The sequence below is a fragment of the Pangasianodon hypophthalmus genome, chromosome 7, assembly GCF_027358585.1.
Source record: "Pangasianodon hypophthalmus isolate fPanHyp1 chromosome 7, fPanHyp1.pri, whole genome shotgun sequence".
In the NCBI taxonomy this organism is placed as follows: Eukaryota; Metazoa; Chordata; class Actinopteri; order Siluriformes; family Pangasiidae; genus Pangasianodon; species Pangasianodon hypophthalmus.
In genome coordinates, this window is record NC_069716.1 from 21,921,767 (window position 1) to 21,937,730 (window position 15,964).

The following is a 15,964-nucleotide window of genomic DNA, read 5'->3' on the forward strand; positions in this document are numbered from 1 at the left end:
CACAGGCCTTTCTCATCACAATAGTTGAGCACAATAGTTGAGATCTGTGTGAGAAGAGCTAATAAGCTTAATAAGATATTAAGCACTGATGCCCTGTGGCCTGTATCTCACCAGTACAAGGTGTGCTTCCAGTTTTCAGGAAGTTTAGACTTGTTTTGGTACACAACAAAGTTGTTGTTCCGCATGCTGACCTCCAGTACAAAGAACGTGATTCATTTTTTCAAATAAACAAAGTGTGTACTGTTCCAAGCAGGCCACAGTCAGCACTACTGCTTCTTTTTTTTTTCTTCTTTATACACATCACATCAGTGGCCTGCCTCTAGCTACATACACAGAGAAATACCACCAAGCCTTTTCCTTATCGCTAGTTAACCTTGAGAAGTTTCAGGACTTTTGCTCAATTTAGCGCTCTAGCCTTGTGTTTAAAGTACTATAAAAACAGTTAAAACCAGCTTCAAGTTCTGTGTCCTGTTTGTGTACACCCACATAAAGTCAAGCAGGCATTTCGATCCTGTTCCTGCTTTAGCTTGCAGAAAACTACACATTAATGTTTTGTGTTTATACATAAAACAGAATCATATTTCTTTTTCCCCAGGCATTTCAAGGTTCCCAGCCTAGTGGCCTTGTGCCAGAAGAAAATCTGAGAATGGACCTTGACACAGAGGCGCTCATAGATGCTGAGAACAATATTAACACAACTCCAAGGTTAGTTTTGTAATGTTAGAGATATAACAGTGTTAGAAAGCTTAGACTTAGATTTTACAACTTTTGAGAAAGTCTGGTATAACCTACTAACTGGTGTAACTGGTGGCACAGTCTTTATATATTTTCTTTTAAATGTAATGCTGGTATTTTTTATGTTGGACTATACAATATTAAATGGGATTTTATACTGCAGTGTGTAACTTATAAAGAAATCTATTTTATGTTACTCTACCTTAAATTTGGCACAAATACTACTTTGCACAGAAATAATTGTCCTAGAGCCAACATTCCAGGGCTCATTGCACATGTATAAGGCCTGTAAAATGGAGTTTCTCCAGTCTCTTATTGTAGATTATTTTGAAGTTGTCTGTGGGAATCTCCTGTAGTTTTGTTTATATTTCAGCTATGTTAACAGACCTCTCTGTGGACATATTTAGAGGCTTCACTGTGACAATACAGAATGTAGATTAACAGCAATTTAACCATTTCCAACCATGTTTTCTTTCTTCATACAGGCTGCAAATGTACCCTGAGTGTGAGCACATGGAGCAGACTGATGCTGCCACCTGTGTGAGTATACTGCCAGAGCTTAGGCTAACACCAATGCTGATGCTTGGCCCAAAAACTAACCTGATACAACACTCTCATTTTTTTTCTTTCTTGTAGGAGTCTGCTGCAGATGTGTGTGATCTGAATGCCAACACAGAAAGCAGAGAGCAGCCCGACCTGCTGGCCCATCAGCTTCAATCCCGCTCTGTCATCCATGACAGAGAGTGGGAAGGTAAATCTCCTTGTGTTGTTCATGAGTACTTTGTACTGTCCTACTTTGCATCATCTGATCATTTAGACTGATGAAAATTCCTGATGCAAACTCTGTGCTTTTGCAAATTCATGCCTACCACAGAGAGACATGTCTTAAAGCATGTTTCTGTTTAAACATGATCATGCAATTATATCCGCGTGATCTGTGTTTGCTCGTCTGACAGGCAGTAAGGTGGTGACCCTGTGTCCTTGATAAATGAAGTATAAAAAGCTAGATAGGTTTAATAGATCAACTGTTAATGAAAGGTTAATAGGAGAAACCCACATCTAATGGATCAATTATTAACTACCCTTAAAAACATGTCCTTTTTTTTTTTTTTTTTTTTTTTTTTTTAAAATAAATAAATACAGTATTAGTCTGGCTCAGGGGCAGTGTATGCCTACTGAAACCTGAAAGCTAACTAGTCATAACTCATTTTCACCTCAGCCATTACTCCATATCATTGTATGATCCAGTGGGGATGGATGGCAATGGCAAAACATAAAACTCACCACCATTTTCTTTGCTATCTGTCTGTCTCTATCTTCTGTTATCTCCCCCTGTCTCCTCTGTTCTTCACCCATGTCTGGTCAGCCTCATGCCCCTACACTTTCCCCCTCATAGACTTCACATGTATGCACCTGCAGAGAGAAGGGCATGGTAAGTATTAGCTTGACAGCCACTATTGTGTTCCTCTTTCTAATGAGCATCTCTGCTAATCACCCCTTTGAGATCGTGACTAACCTGTGTCCCTCCACTCCCCTCACACCCAATTAGTATGGCTGTCTCCTGCTGGTCTTATTCTAGCCTCCGCAAACGCAACAGCTTTCCCCTAATGAATCACCTGTTTCGGACATGGAAAGTGTTGAGTGTACCGGCTAAGTTTCCATAGCAGTGGGCCGTGCTCCAGTACATTCTCTTTCTCTTTATTCACAGACACTCTGGGCCTCTTTGGCTCTAGGGGATGGAATCTTGCTTTAGACCCTGCAGGCCAGTGTGATCGTGTTAGCATGCTTCGCTGCACCCAGTGCTACACAGCAGTAGTGAAGCCCTGTGTTGCAACTGATTTAGTAGCACTGAGCTTCCTCACAAGCGTTCTTTTGCTGATTTGTGTTTGGGTGCTATTTAAGGGCATTTTCACACTATTTCACATACTTTTTTCCCAGACCTGAGACACAGAGACTTTGGTTAAGTGTGAAAGCTGTTTTCGTACTCAGGCATGGTTCAAACAACAATCTCCACTTAAAAATGATAGTCTGGGATAATGAACTTGTGTGTGGTCTGCACCGTGTGTGAGACCAGGTATTGAATAGAGTGATAGTCATGTTACTTCCACTCGTTGTCCTACTTCACGGTTTTAAATTTAACAATGGCAAGGAAATGACAGAAGACGTAATGGTTTTATAGCCTTTCCTCCCAACTAAAAAAATGCTGCAGCTGGATATATGTAGCATTTAAAACCAAATTGACTAGAACACAGAGAAATGTTGAGTTACCTTTGCATATAAGCGAACAGCTTTGACTGGAAGTCTTTACCATAACTCTCGACAAGAAATTCTTATTTATTCCATTTAACTTGCATACCAGTAATGCAAATGGTAATTATCATATTGCTTACCTTTATCTTATGTTTACCTGTACACTGTTGCACCATAACCTTGTTAGCTCATTTTAACTTATTTCCTGTTTGCACTACTGGTTGGATGATAACTGCATTTTGTTGTCTCTGTACGTGTACTCAGACAATGACAATAAAGTTGAACCTAACCTAACCTAAAGCATTAAGCTTTAATAATAACAATAAAGGACTGTACCCATTGTCTCTAATGTTAAAGAAGTTTCATGCACCGCAGTAGTAACGTGAAATTACACAGTCGATATACAATTTGAAAGGGATTTGTGTGTGCGAAGACAAACCTGCAATGATGACGCTCCTTCCCCAAACGAGCCCACAGTCAATCATGGGCCAAGTGTGAAAATGCCCCAATTATGTGAGCCTGTATTGGAAGCCCCCTCCTGCCCCTGACTCTTCCTTTCACTATCTTTGGGTATCCAGTGTGCAGTGCACTCAGTGGATCATCTGTTTTCCAGCTGATTCCCCTGGTCCTCAGCGTGCTGTGCTGGCCCCATCCCTTACTAAATGCTTCATGATGGCCCTGCAGCAGATCCCCAAAACCTCATGTGACCCAGGGTTCTGGGTGTTAGTACTCAATGCCAAACTGTGTCTCTTGTGATTCTTTTGAGATTGCTGTTTCATTTTAGGTGACCCTGCATGTGTGTGTGTTGTAGATCCTGTTCCAGTTTTCATGTCATGGCAGGAGGAGAGTGAGTCTGGAGAGGCACAGTTGTCTCCACTGGCAGGCCGCATGTTGCCTCTGCCTCTAGGGGATGATGCGCAGCCATTACTGGCACGCCACTTCCTGGATTTTGGTCACAGTCAGCGCTTCCTGCAGCAGGATTCCGATGCCACTTCTTCAAATAAAGCATTGTCCTGTGGAAGGTGAAGAGATCCATGGACATCTTTCACTACTTTGATACAAAACATCAGTTTAGAGGAGTTGTTGCAATGTGGCTTATCTGTCTATTTCTCCATTCTTTTGTAGGCCTCGCCGGGCCTCCTTCAGCTCCAAGGAGAGTGCAAAGGGTGACGGTGTCTGTCAGCAGCTCACCAAGAAACTCCAGAACCTCAAGAAAAAGATCAAGCAGTTTGAAGAGCAGTTTGAAAAAGACAAGAACTACATGGTTTGCACTGCTACCTATAATACTGTCATTTCCCCCTAATCCTTTATCTAACTACATAGGCATATGTAATGTACACTACAGATGTTGACAAGTCTTCCTGTACTAGTAAAAGAATGGAAAATGTGTTCACTTGAAACTTACAGTGGAAAATTAAGGTAGTTTCACATTCTGTCTGGCTTTAAAAATATGACTATAAAACATAAATTGAAAATTACTTAGTTGCACAATCAGGTGAAATTGAGACACTTTGGTGTTTACTTTGGTAACACAACCATATTTTTTTAACCAATAAAAAAAGTAAAAAGTAAAAAAAAAGAATTATTCTTTTAATGTTGCCATCCCAGAGATCATTTAAAACTTATTTATGTCTTTCATTTTCAGCCATCTCATGCTGACAAGGCAGCTAATCCCAAAGTCTTGAAGTGGATGACTGACCTCACCAAAATCCGTAAACAGCTTAAAGGTAAGGCCTGAGTGAGTGACCAGCGGGGGTGCCTGGGTCTTGAGTTGGTCCTCAGTGATTAACATTAGCTTAGTAATGGACAGTGTGACCCTCAAAACAGAGAGGTCTCCCCATCACTGCTCCATGTCACATGGTACCCCCCACCCACTTTCACATGTTGGTCGATTCTGATTGGCCGCCACCCTTTTCATTCTCCATTACCATGTGACGCCCCCTCAGAGGTGCACTGTCGAATAAGTTTTTCTCTCTCTTTAACTAAACTCCCCTGGATGACCTGATCAGCAGGACGACAGCACCTCTTACCCAAAGCTTCCCTGAGGCACCAGGCAGTGCTTCACTTGCACAGACGCCACTCCTCCGCTCTGAACACACCCTATTTTACACAGTCACGCCCCCTCACTGTCTCTAGACAGACACCCCACTTCTGTAAGTACTCTCAAGCAGCAGTAAGTAGACATAAGAGCTATTTTGTGGTCCTCTCTCCTGTCCTCTTTCCTTGGTTTTGTCTGATTGCGGCCTTGTAGAACCATTCCCCCATGGGTGGACTCTCAGCCATATGTCGGGTTTTTAGTCTAGTGCAAAGAATTATTTTTGTTTTGTTTTGTTTTTGTGTGGTTTTTTTTGTGTCCTTTTTAAAGGGAGGGGGTGATGTATTGTCTCTTTACCTCAGTGATATTCTATAAGCAGCCTGTTTCCTCTGTACTGACCTTCTATTTTATATATCTGCCTAAAGAATATGGTGGGGTTAATAACTTATTCCTCATTGTGTGGACATTCTGAAAAGTTGCGTTAAATGGCAAAAAAATTTGCACAATTTTTCCTTTTCCCCAGATAGTTTGTGTTTCCCCCAGGTAGTTGATCATCCAAGACATGTTTGGTGTTCGGGTTTGCTTCTTTATTGTTGCACTGTAACAAGTGAGAGAGCTCTATCTTAAGAAATCTATCTTATCTTAATCTATACTCAAGATCTTTTTTAGCAATTACATGTGCTAACCTTGTTGAAATATACATACTGGATGTAGTTTAATGTATTTATGACAAAAAGGTTCAGTATTTTAGCATATTAGCTTCAGTGCAAGCAAAAGAAGCAGACTTTGAACGTCATAACTATTTGAGCTGATCTGAGGTGGACTTTTTTTTTTTGTTAAAACAATGGCCTACACTCTTTCTAATAATAGCCCTATCATCTCTCTTTCTCTTTTGGTCTGTGTGTGTGTGTGTGTGTGTGTGTGTGTGTGTGTGTGTGTGTGTGTGTGTGTGTGTGTGTGTGTGTGTATGTGTTTGCGCAGATGCCAAACACAAGGCAGAGAATGAGCTGACCCCACAGACGCGCCCACGCAGCAACACACTGCCTAAGAGCTTCGGCTCCACATTGGAACACTCGACTCCTGAGGGCCTCGCTGAGAGAGAGGGTGAGGGACGGGGGTGCAGGCCCACCCGCGAAGAGACGCTGCAGCTCATTGAGCAACATCTAAGAACCAAGAGAGAGGAGGACGGCTGGCCCGAGGACATCAGAGTCAGTACAGCATTAGTGATTGCTCTCATACGTTTTGCTTCCAGTAGCTTTCTCTCGGTCCTCTACCAGTTTTAACTACTTTAACCAGTATGATAAAATGCTGATGATCCTCTGCTAGCTGCAGACAGCAGCACTAGCCTTTTTCTCACTTGTATCCTTTATGCTCCAGTGACTCTAACAGTTTTAGAAAGTTTTTGTGCAAAACAGTTATTAAACATCTGACATCAGCATAACAGGGTGTATAATGTGGAAAGTTGATGGATGTTTGTTCCTCTGGACAGAAAATGACCAAGGAGCAGCTCACTTGTGAGAAGACAGTGCTGCAGAAGAACTTACTGTATTATGAGGGACTGCATGGTCGTCCTGTGAGTCTCAATTCTATCACACTTATTCACTCATACACAAAAACAGAGACAGGTGCAATCCCCTGACCAGGAACTGTCTTCACTTGCACTTCACTGCAATTATCTGTCATTATTATATTATCATATTGCATATATCATGCTGTTTCCCTCTACCTGTATACTATCTCAAAGTATTGCACCATAATTCTTTATTTCATTTAACTTAATTGCCATTTGCATTACTAGTATGCATCATACTGTTTACCTTTACCTGTGTACTGTTATCTTAAATTACTGCATCATAACCGTATCTCATTTATTTCCTGTTTGCACTACTGGTTGGATTCTAACTGCATTTCGTTATCTCTGTACTTGTACTCTGACAGTGACAGTAAAGTTGAACCTAACCTAGCCTATAAATGTTTACTATATAAGGTTTTGATATAAACATATTTGCACATTTTTTCATATTTAATTAGGAAATTTATCTTTTCAAAATCATCTTCCAAAATGTTTAGGAAATGTGCTTTTTAGGGAATGGAAAAAATAATCCTACATATATAGAAACCTTAGAATACCAGTATGTACATATAAAAATTTCACATAGTATCTGAGCCACTCTTCAGGCCACTGATGATTTGTATATTCCAGGTCACTCGTGAAGAACGCTTGATTGTCAAACCCTTGTATGACCGATACCGGCTGGTGAAACAGATGCTCACCCGTGTCAGCATCACACCCATTATTGTAAGGCCTTCCTCTTTATTACACACATACAAACACATCAAAACCCACAGAGAATTTTGAGTGTAGTGTGACATTATATTTAGAAAGCACACATTCTGAACGTGTCTTCACAAAAACAAAATGGGTGCATTTACTCATATGTATGTGCATTAATATATTTGTTGTCATAATGAGCGACTAGGTGAAAGTTCAAATGACTTTCAAAGAGGGACAAAAATAGAAATTCAAGTCTGTGCCAGTTTTGCTTTGGTACAGTAGACTCGTGATTTAAAACTCATGTGAGCTAACTTGAAACTGTTATGACCACAATTACCCACCCCCTCTTTCTGCCCCCTCTTTCTTTATTTCTTTTTCCTTTTTTCCTTCCTGCCTTTTTCCTTTCTTTTCCTGTCTTCTTTCCTCTATCCTTTCCCCTTTCCTTTCCTGTTCTCCTTCCTTCAGGCCTCGCCCTCCAGCAAGAGACGCAATCAGACCCTGCAGCCCATCATCGAGGGTGAGACTGCCCACTTCTGCGATGAGATCAAAGAGGAAGAGGAGGAAGAGGATGAGCAGGAAAGTGGAGGAATGCAGAGTGAGGAGTCAGAGGTCATCATCGCTTTGGACCCGGCAGCCCAACCTAGCTCCCAGCAACCTCTGCCCGACAGCATCCTGAGGCCGAAGATGGGCGAAAGCTCGGGCAAGTTGACCCTTGACCTGCGTCTCTCCAGCTCTAACGCCTCCTCCATGTAAGTGTGATTACCTGCATTGACCTGCACTCTACTCAACAACAACACAGTCACTACACCACATCTAAACTCCAGCTTTAACCGTTCTGACCTTTACCACTATTATTAATGCAGTGCAACCTACCAGTTGTAGTTTTTAATATGCTTAGCTTCAGCTTTGTACGCCTGTGTACCTTGAGTGCACCTTTGTGTACGCACGTAGCTCATGCTGTAATTCTCAGTTTGAGTCGACCCACTCACACACAAATCATGAGACAGCTTATTTAAAGCGCCTGTAGTATCTGAGTGTCATTGACCTCAAAGCCTCAAACTGGATAAGGCAGCAATCCTTTTAGAAGTAAATGAGCAGCATGTTAAGCTCTGGTGCTCATGCTTCTGGTGCATTTAAAAACCCTTCAATGCTTCTTATTTACTATATATAGAAAGAGTGACTCCAGTAAATACCTGATGTATATTGTAAACTACTACTTTACTACACATTGTGTAATATCACTTTTAAAAATCATACTTTATTATTTCATTTAAAAATGTATACATAATTTAAAATTTTTAAAAATATACATATGTAAAAATAAAGTCATGTGTTTTTCAGTCCCATGTTCCTACATCAAGCAAGAGTCAGCCAAAAATCTTAAGGATATGTATGTAGACTTGGGCTGACTAAAAGGCAGAACATGTTGATTAAATAATAATCATAGAAATACGTGGCTAGTGGTTTTACTGGTCGATAAAAATGTTAAAGTTTTATAAGCAGCAGTGGTCATAATGGAAAAAATACCATATATACCCAGTGGACATTTCAGCACGATCACACAAGCAAGAGCGCTGTTGTAACATCAACACGGTTGTGATTCGGCCGTAGGCATGAGGCCGCAGGTCATGTGATACTGCAGTGTGATAACACCAATGTAATACTGTAATGTGATAATGTTTTATTCAGCAATTCTCTTAAGAAAAAATAATATCTATTAACTGATATTTCAGACGCAATATGGCCAAATATTTTATATATTTTTATGCTCTGTCAATGAAAATATCAGCTTGTCTGGCTGACATCTCATCATGGATGACAACTCACCAGCTGAAACTTAATCCCGCCAAAACTGAACTGCTGTTCATCCCAGGTGATTCATCCCCATCTCAGGATCTTGCAATTTCCCTAGACAATTCTCTGATCTCGCCTTCGGTTACCGCACGCAACCTTGGGGTAACCATGGACAATCAACTGTCCTTCTCCTCTCACATTGCTAATCTAACACGCTCATGTCGATTTCTCCTTTATAACATCAGAAGAATTCGTCCATTTCTTTCCTCACAGGCCACACAGGTGCTTGTTCAGTCCCTTGTCATTTCAAGACTGGACTACTGCAACTCACTCCTGGCAGGTCTGCCTCTGAGCGCCATTCGTCCTCTGCAACTGATCCAGAATGCAGCTGCACGACTGGTTTTCAACCTTCCTAAATTTTCCCACACCACCCCATTGCTGCGCTCCCTCCACTGGCTTCCTGTAGCTGCCCGCATCAGATTTAAAACACTGATGCTCTCCTACAAAGCCAAAAACGGACCAGCACCCACTTATCTCAAAGCACTTATCACACCTCGAGCGCCACCACGCTCCCTCCGATCCTCTAGCACTGCTCGACTGGTCCCACCATCTCTCAGAGTTCAAGGAAGGCATGCATCGAGACAATTCTCTGTTCTGGCCCCAAGGTGGTGGAATGAACTTCCCCTAGATGTCCGAACAGCTGAGTCACTGGCAGTCTTCAAACGACGTCTAAAGACTTACCTCTTCATAAAATACTTAAACTAGCACTTTCACAAAAAAAAAAAAAAAAAATCACCTCCCCAACAGAGTTTTGGACTGATGGTATTCCTAGTTTGTGACCTAGCGAGCCAGTATCAGAATGTATTTTTGATAGACTTCAAAGCACTATTGTAAGTCGCTCTGGATAAGGGCGTCTGCCAAATGCCATAAATGTAAATGTAAATGAAAATAGTTCCCGATGAAGCAACAGCTGGGTAGAGCATTGCATGTTACCATGTCACTGACTGACTGACAGCCTGTAGTAAGTGTAGTAACAGTTTCAGTGTAACAAACTAGAACTGGAATTTTATGTAGCGAACACAATCGGAGTGATACAGACAGTGAAATGTACCAGTGCTGTTGTACTAAATATCAAGACTCATAGTCACTAGTCCAATCAAATTATTGGACCAGAACTAAACTGTCGTATAATGAGCACTATAACTCCTCCTGCATCCCACAGGCCTGAGCTCCTGGAGCAGCTGTGGAAAGCCAGAGCCGAGAAGAAGAAGCTGAGGAGGACCATTCGCGAGTTTGAGGATGAGTTCTACAAGCAGAATGGAAGGTAAGATACAAACGTTTACTTCATGTACTGAGCTAAACTACTGCTCAGAGTTTCTGCACTTAGTAGCCATGACACAGCACTAGAACCTTTATGAGAAGAATTGCACACAACTTACACACAATCACACACACATGAACACACATACATGCAAACACACAAAAATGCTCATGAACACACACCAAAAAAAAAAAAACACACATGCACACACACACACACACACACACAAACACACACACACACACACACACACACACAATCAGATCTGAACTCCAGTGCATGCAGCGTCATGAATAGATTAATGAGAGATGGAGAGTTTGGATCTTAGTGCAGCTCTGGGAAAGCGCACTGCTGCAGTGTTTATTCAGGCTGAACTGACTCAGAATGAAATAAACCACACAGCCGCTCCACTGACCACGTCGCTGCTCTTCCAATAGGAATGTACAGAAGGAGGACCGTGTGCCCATGTTGGACGAGTACAAAGAGTACAAACGCATCAAAGCCAAACTACGCCTGCTCGAGGTCCTCATCAGCAAGCAGGACTCGTCCAAGTCCATCTAGAGTCCAGCATGCAGCGTCAGCGACACCACCCCCTACACCACCACGACATCCACGTCTACATCCCATCACCTAGCAACCAACTGCTTTCACTTCAGAGATTCAACAGGAGGACATTCTCTCTGTCCCAGTTTTTTTTTTTATATTTAGTTTTGCCTGCTTGATTTTGTTTGATCATAGCGAGAAATCCTCAGCATGAAGAGGAACATGCTCGGCATTTGAGCCGATTCTTCAGAAGTGTGTGTGGACAGCAAGAACAGAACTTCCAACCACATCCACAGTCAGCATCTTTCTCAGACTTGCGCCATTTATTAAAGCTACATCCCCAAACCCTGGGGACATGATACACTATTAGTGTGTGTTCTGGACAGAATTCTGTGTCTGTGTAAAAATCATACTCTGTGTATGCACAATATGTTTGTGTTACAGTATGTCCACGTTTCATCTAAAAGAAGTTACTGATATGATACTCTGAATGTTGGTGGGTTTTTTTTTTATTTTATTTTTTTTATCTTAGCTACTCTCTAACAAGATAAACAGGAGAACATGTTGGTGCTCTTTTTCTTTTGTTTCTAAAAATATACACGTGACTTCTCAGCGACCGCAGGGTTAATCAGACTGACCAGAGAATTTAACATTGAATTTAAGCTTGACTATCGTATAGTATTCCTTCTTGTTTGGCTCTGTGTTTGAGTACTATGTAACTAGATGTATATTTATTTATAGCATTTCTTCACTGTACTTGATTCACATCTCTTGGATTTGTGTATGAATAATGGATCAGAGACTCTTTGAGGAAATGAGTGTGTTAAATATCTAAGCTGATGTTAGAAAAGATTAGTTCCGCAGTCAAGGGGTCATTTTGTGCTCACTCATGTCGCACACTCGGGACGTTATTGTTAAACCCATGGTTAGTTAATCAGCCTGGCTGGTGGAAGGTCACGCCATGAAGCAGTGAAGTGTGTCCTCTAGGGCAGTGCAGCTTAACTGACATCCTGGTGAACCTCACTTGATGTCAGTGAAGGAAATTCATGCTAATTTAACAGAAAGTGAGTACAGTTGGAACTAATCGCCAACTAATCATCGGTTCATTTTAAAACCTACATTCCATCAGCTTTACTTACGCTAAGAGAGACTGTAATGTGTCAGCATGGACACTTGCTTTAACTTTCTGTTGAATTCACTTCCTCATCATCGTGGACTTGTTGAGATTAGCTGTTCCTCCTGGAGGACACTGTAGCTCAGTGGACTAAATCACTGACCTGAAACCATGACAACAGTTGTATATCAGTAAAAATCATCAAATGTGTATAGATGTCTTTTACTTGTATTTTGCTTTTCATGCTTGATCAAGCAGCTCGAAAGTGAAAGGCATTGCTGATGTATCTGCTTTAAGCTCTGGGCATTAAGTGCAGGAACAATGCGCACTTCTAACAGCAGCGAGTCCGAGTCAAGGGGAGGCGTGTTGATGTTTTAGTGTGTACAGTCGTAGGGAGCAAACTTGCTCCACAGAAGCACTAGATGAGAAATAGAGGTCAGTGGATGCACTCAGCTTTTTCTCAAGTCGCTCCGTTTTGCTGAAAGTAGATAAAAAAATTGGGAAAAAAAAGAAATGGAATGTTTTTCCAAAGGGTGTAGGAGCTAGTGAATGTTTTTTGCACAGCATTCTGAGAATGCAGCCCACTGTTTGTTCAAATTTGCTTGTACATTTAAGCACTAATTGTGTCTGAAGGATGTTACTTTTTTATGCATGTTAAGCCCCTGTGTCACTTTGCAATGTTCACATGCAGATTATCTTTTTTTATGAGCATTATTTTGTATTAATTTTTTAACCTTCACTTTCAACAATCCATCTTTACAGCGTAGTTCTCTGTATTAACTATAAACGTCTGCTTGTTTTTTAAAAAAAAACAAAAACAAGAAACGTGTCAGTAGTGAGTTTGCATGGCAGATATTTGTATTTCTATTTTTGTGCCATGAAAAAGAAGCAATAACGAGGCATCAAGGTCTTTATCAGTGGAATGAGAGGACGTCTGCATCCAGTGTGTGCATTTCCAATAAATGGCTTGTGAGACATTCATGCCTAAAAAGGAGACACTTGCTTTCCACCAAGTTGCATTATTTTTTAGATTTTAGCTTGTAAGAAATTCTTGTTGAAGAAAAAATGTTACAGAGAACAATCTTCACCAGCCTTCCAGGAATAAATAAGGTTTGTGCAAGTAACTGAAATGCGGCAGAGAAAGGGAGCAAAATACAAGCCACTGAAGAGGCATAACAACGCTCTCTCTCTGCTTCTGTTGAGTGTGTGGTTATAGTCTTCCGCTGCTACCCACTGACTCTTCACCTACATTTTTAATACAAATGAGTAATTCAGCTCTAGCACTTCAGTTCACAAAAGTGTTAAACAATGTTACTAAATATACTATTATAGTATATTTTCAAAAAGTGTTTTTACTGCATCTATGAAAAAGCGTCAGCAGTGATGCAGCATAGACTGAACAACTAAGGAATGTTTATCAGACACATTTATCTTTTTTTTTTTTCTTTCCATAAACCCCTACAGATTTTCACAATGTCCTAACTTTACATGCTCATGTAATGAATGGATTTTGGCACAACAAATTTGTTTGTTCACAAACTTTAAATTGTAATTAACAATGACTTGGAAAAAAAGCCAACTGACAGTCCTTTATTAACAAGTCAAAAACAAACAAAAAAACAACAAAATATATGCCCCTCCTAAATTCTATACATCACTGGTAAATGTCAAGATTAGAAAGTAACATAACATAGTTCATTTTTAACCAAGCAGCATAAAGAACACAATTTCCCTAAACATTTTTTTCCAACCAAAGTCCTATAATGATCTATTATTGCATATACTGTAAACAGAAAAGCTGTGATCGGTCACTGACGCATTCATGTAGTAATGTACAAGGCTCATGATGATTTAAAAAAAAAAAAAAAACTACACATAAGAGCAAATCTCTGTTTACAGAGTGTGGGCTGTTTCCATGGCAATGTGTGTTTGTGCAGATTTTAGAGTCACTTGAATGTGAATTTTTTCAAATATTCTATTACGTAAGAAATAAAACAGTAAACAATGCTGTTACAGGAAACAGTCAATGAGCAGGTGGTGTGATGCTGTGATGCTGTTACCACCCCTAAGTATTTATTTTCCACTAACTGCATGTTATTGGAAGCATTTTATTCCTCTTATACCACATTGCATATTAAAATGTTTTATTTATTAAAGAACACTTTATCCAGTTAAATTTAATGTCATGGAATGCCCGCAAAACAAGTTAGATCCTGTTATCATTTATGTTACAGCAGCTATAAACAGCCTCTTTTTCCTTTATCAAGTTAATAAGAAAAAAAAAGTCCTCTGTGTCAAAAAACTTTAGAGTTTTGCTACAGTGACCGTTACAATGTGCTTACACTGTAGACTCCTTCCTAACCTGCTAAATACACATCTCCATCAACAATTAAAAATAAACTTCACCATATCAACAATTACACATGGTTTTGAAATCTGGTCTTGTGAAGCCTCCACCATAAGTCACTGTGTTAGTTGTTACTACAGAAACAATAATTTTTAAAATGTGCACATTAATATAACCCTTTGATTTGCTTTGCAGTCGGCAAACTACTGTCAGTTGCTGTTATAGAAAATTAATCACCACCATCTGATCAGTCAGAATCGAGAAATCAAAAGCGCTATGGAATAAACAGTTCTAATTAATCTAATGTATGGAAAACATCCAACCCAGAACAGCCAAAAAATAAAAATAAAAAGATAAAAAATCAATCTGCAGCAGTGCAAAATGAGAAAAACTCCTGCAGACCTGGTAATATTGCTTTTGTTTTTTATTTGGCTGATGACGTCATGTTGCTGATGAAATGACTGCAGCCCTCCAGTGGTCAGAGCTGTCACGACACCTATTATTTGATGCACATACATTTCAATGTGGGGAAACAAGTGGATTAAGTGATTCTTTGGAAAAAGAACAAGACCAGATTACACACTGTAACATGGTTTACACTGCAGAGCTTCAGCTAATATAGATATTGATACTAACTGCATTAACATCTGGGTGTTACCATCACTTCTGACCCGAGCAGAACGTGTTCCAATAATTCAACGCTTTTCCAAACCATATTAAAGGAGTAGTTTGCAACTTATAGCACCCTCTGCTGCCTGTAAGGCAAACTGCACTTGCAGTGAAAAGTGATGGGTTTTCCCCTTCTCTGACTGAGCAGCTTCTGTTCGGGCAGAAGCCTAAAATTAAGAAAGTCCACAGATCTACTGCATGGCAATATTGCAATTCAGTTTTTCTTAGCTAACTTTGAAACTTAGTTATTATTAAAGGTTGAAAAAAATCTTTAAAAATACCAACTGCACCTTTAACTGCATAGTCACACAGGAACTGTAATGTAAATGTAAAGACCTGCATTTTAATACTGTTTCTCTTAGAACTTCTGAGTTTATGGTGAACAATACTGCTAATGAGTCAGTCACTTTTGATATTTTTCATTCATGATAAATATAACTCATTGCTTGTGTAATCCAGATCATTAAACATAATATTCACTCATTGGTGAGAAAGTTCTTCAGACCTTATTAGTGAAATGCGACTTCCAAATCTGCACTGCTTTTATTGTATTTAAACTCCTGACTGTCCTTTTCCAATATAAAATACATCTGTTAGAAAAACATTAAATGGCAAACCAACCCACATTAAGAGAAATAATACTAATTAAACTATTTCAAATTGTGCTTGCAATAGTGTTGTAATGAGTTCTTTAAACAGATGAACATTTTATTGCCACTGAAATGTGCACTTGCTCTATTATATCTACTTAGTGTACACTATCAAGATCATTAGAGCCAGTGCTGTTCAGTCGATCTGTTTACAGAGGATGAGTGATCTATCAGACTGAAACAAACACCCGAGTTATGTATGAGTTCTAGACTGAGTGAGAAATTTACACC

At 40.0% G+C, this 15,964-nt stretch overlaps 1 protein-coding gene across 6 annotated transcripts in view; it reads left to right on the top strand.

The window, feature by feature from the left end:
* fam13b (family with sequence similarity 13 member B) overlaps positions 1–13,063 on the top strand; it is a 41,342-nt gene extending 28,279 nt beyond the window's left edge. For 2 of the 6 annotated variants that reach the window (XM_026917591.3, XM_026917590.3), the window contains exons 11-24: positions 596–705; positions 1,221–1,275; positions 1,372–1,486; positions 2,102–2,167; positions 3,797–4,007; positions 4,111–4,249; positions 4,631–4,712; positions 4,995–5,138; positions 6,002–6,228; positions 6,510–6,593; positions 7,224–7,319; positions 7,761–8,044; positions 10,312–10,413; positions 10,848–13,063. In XM_026917591.3, coding sequence (XP_026773392.1) covers positions 596–705; positions 1,221–1,275; positions 1,372–1,486; positions 2,102–2,167; positions 3,797–4,007; positions 4,111–4,249; positions 4,631–4,712; positions 4,995–5,138; positions 6,002–6,228; positions 6,510–6,593; positions 7,224–7,319; positions 7,761–8,044; positions 10,312–10,413; positions 10,848–10,971 — 1,839 coding nt within the window. In that variant the 3' untranslated portion in view covers positions 10,972–13,063. The remainder of the gene's footprint in view (positions 1–595; positions 706–1,220; positions 1,276–1,371; positions 1,487–2,101; positions 2,168–3,796; positions 4,008–4,110; positions 4,250–4,630; positions 4,713–4,994; positions 5,139–6,001; positions 6,229–6,509; positions 6,594–7,223; positions 7,320–7,760; positions 8,045–10,311; positions 10,414–10,847) is intronic. The other 4 variants (XM_026917592.3, XM_053235534.1, XM_026917594.3 and 1 more) reach the window with 4 other exon arrangements.
* The last annotated feature ends 2,901 nt before the right edge of the window (positions 13,064–15,964 follow it).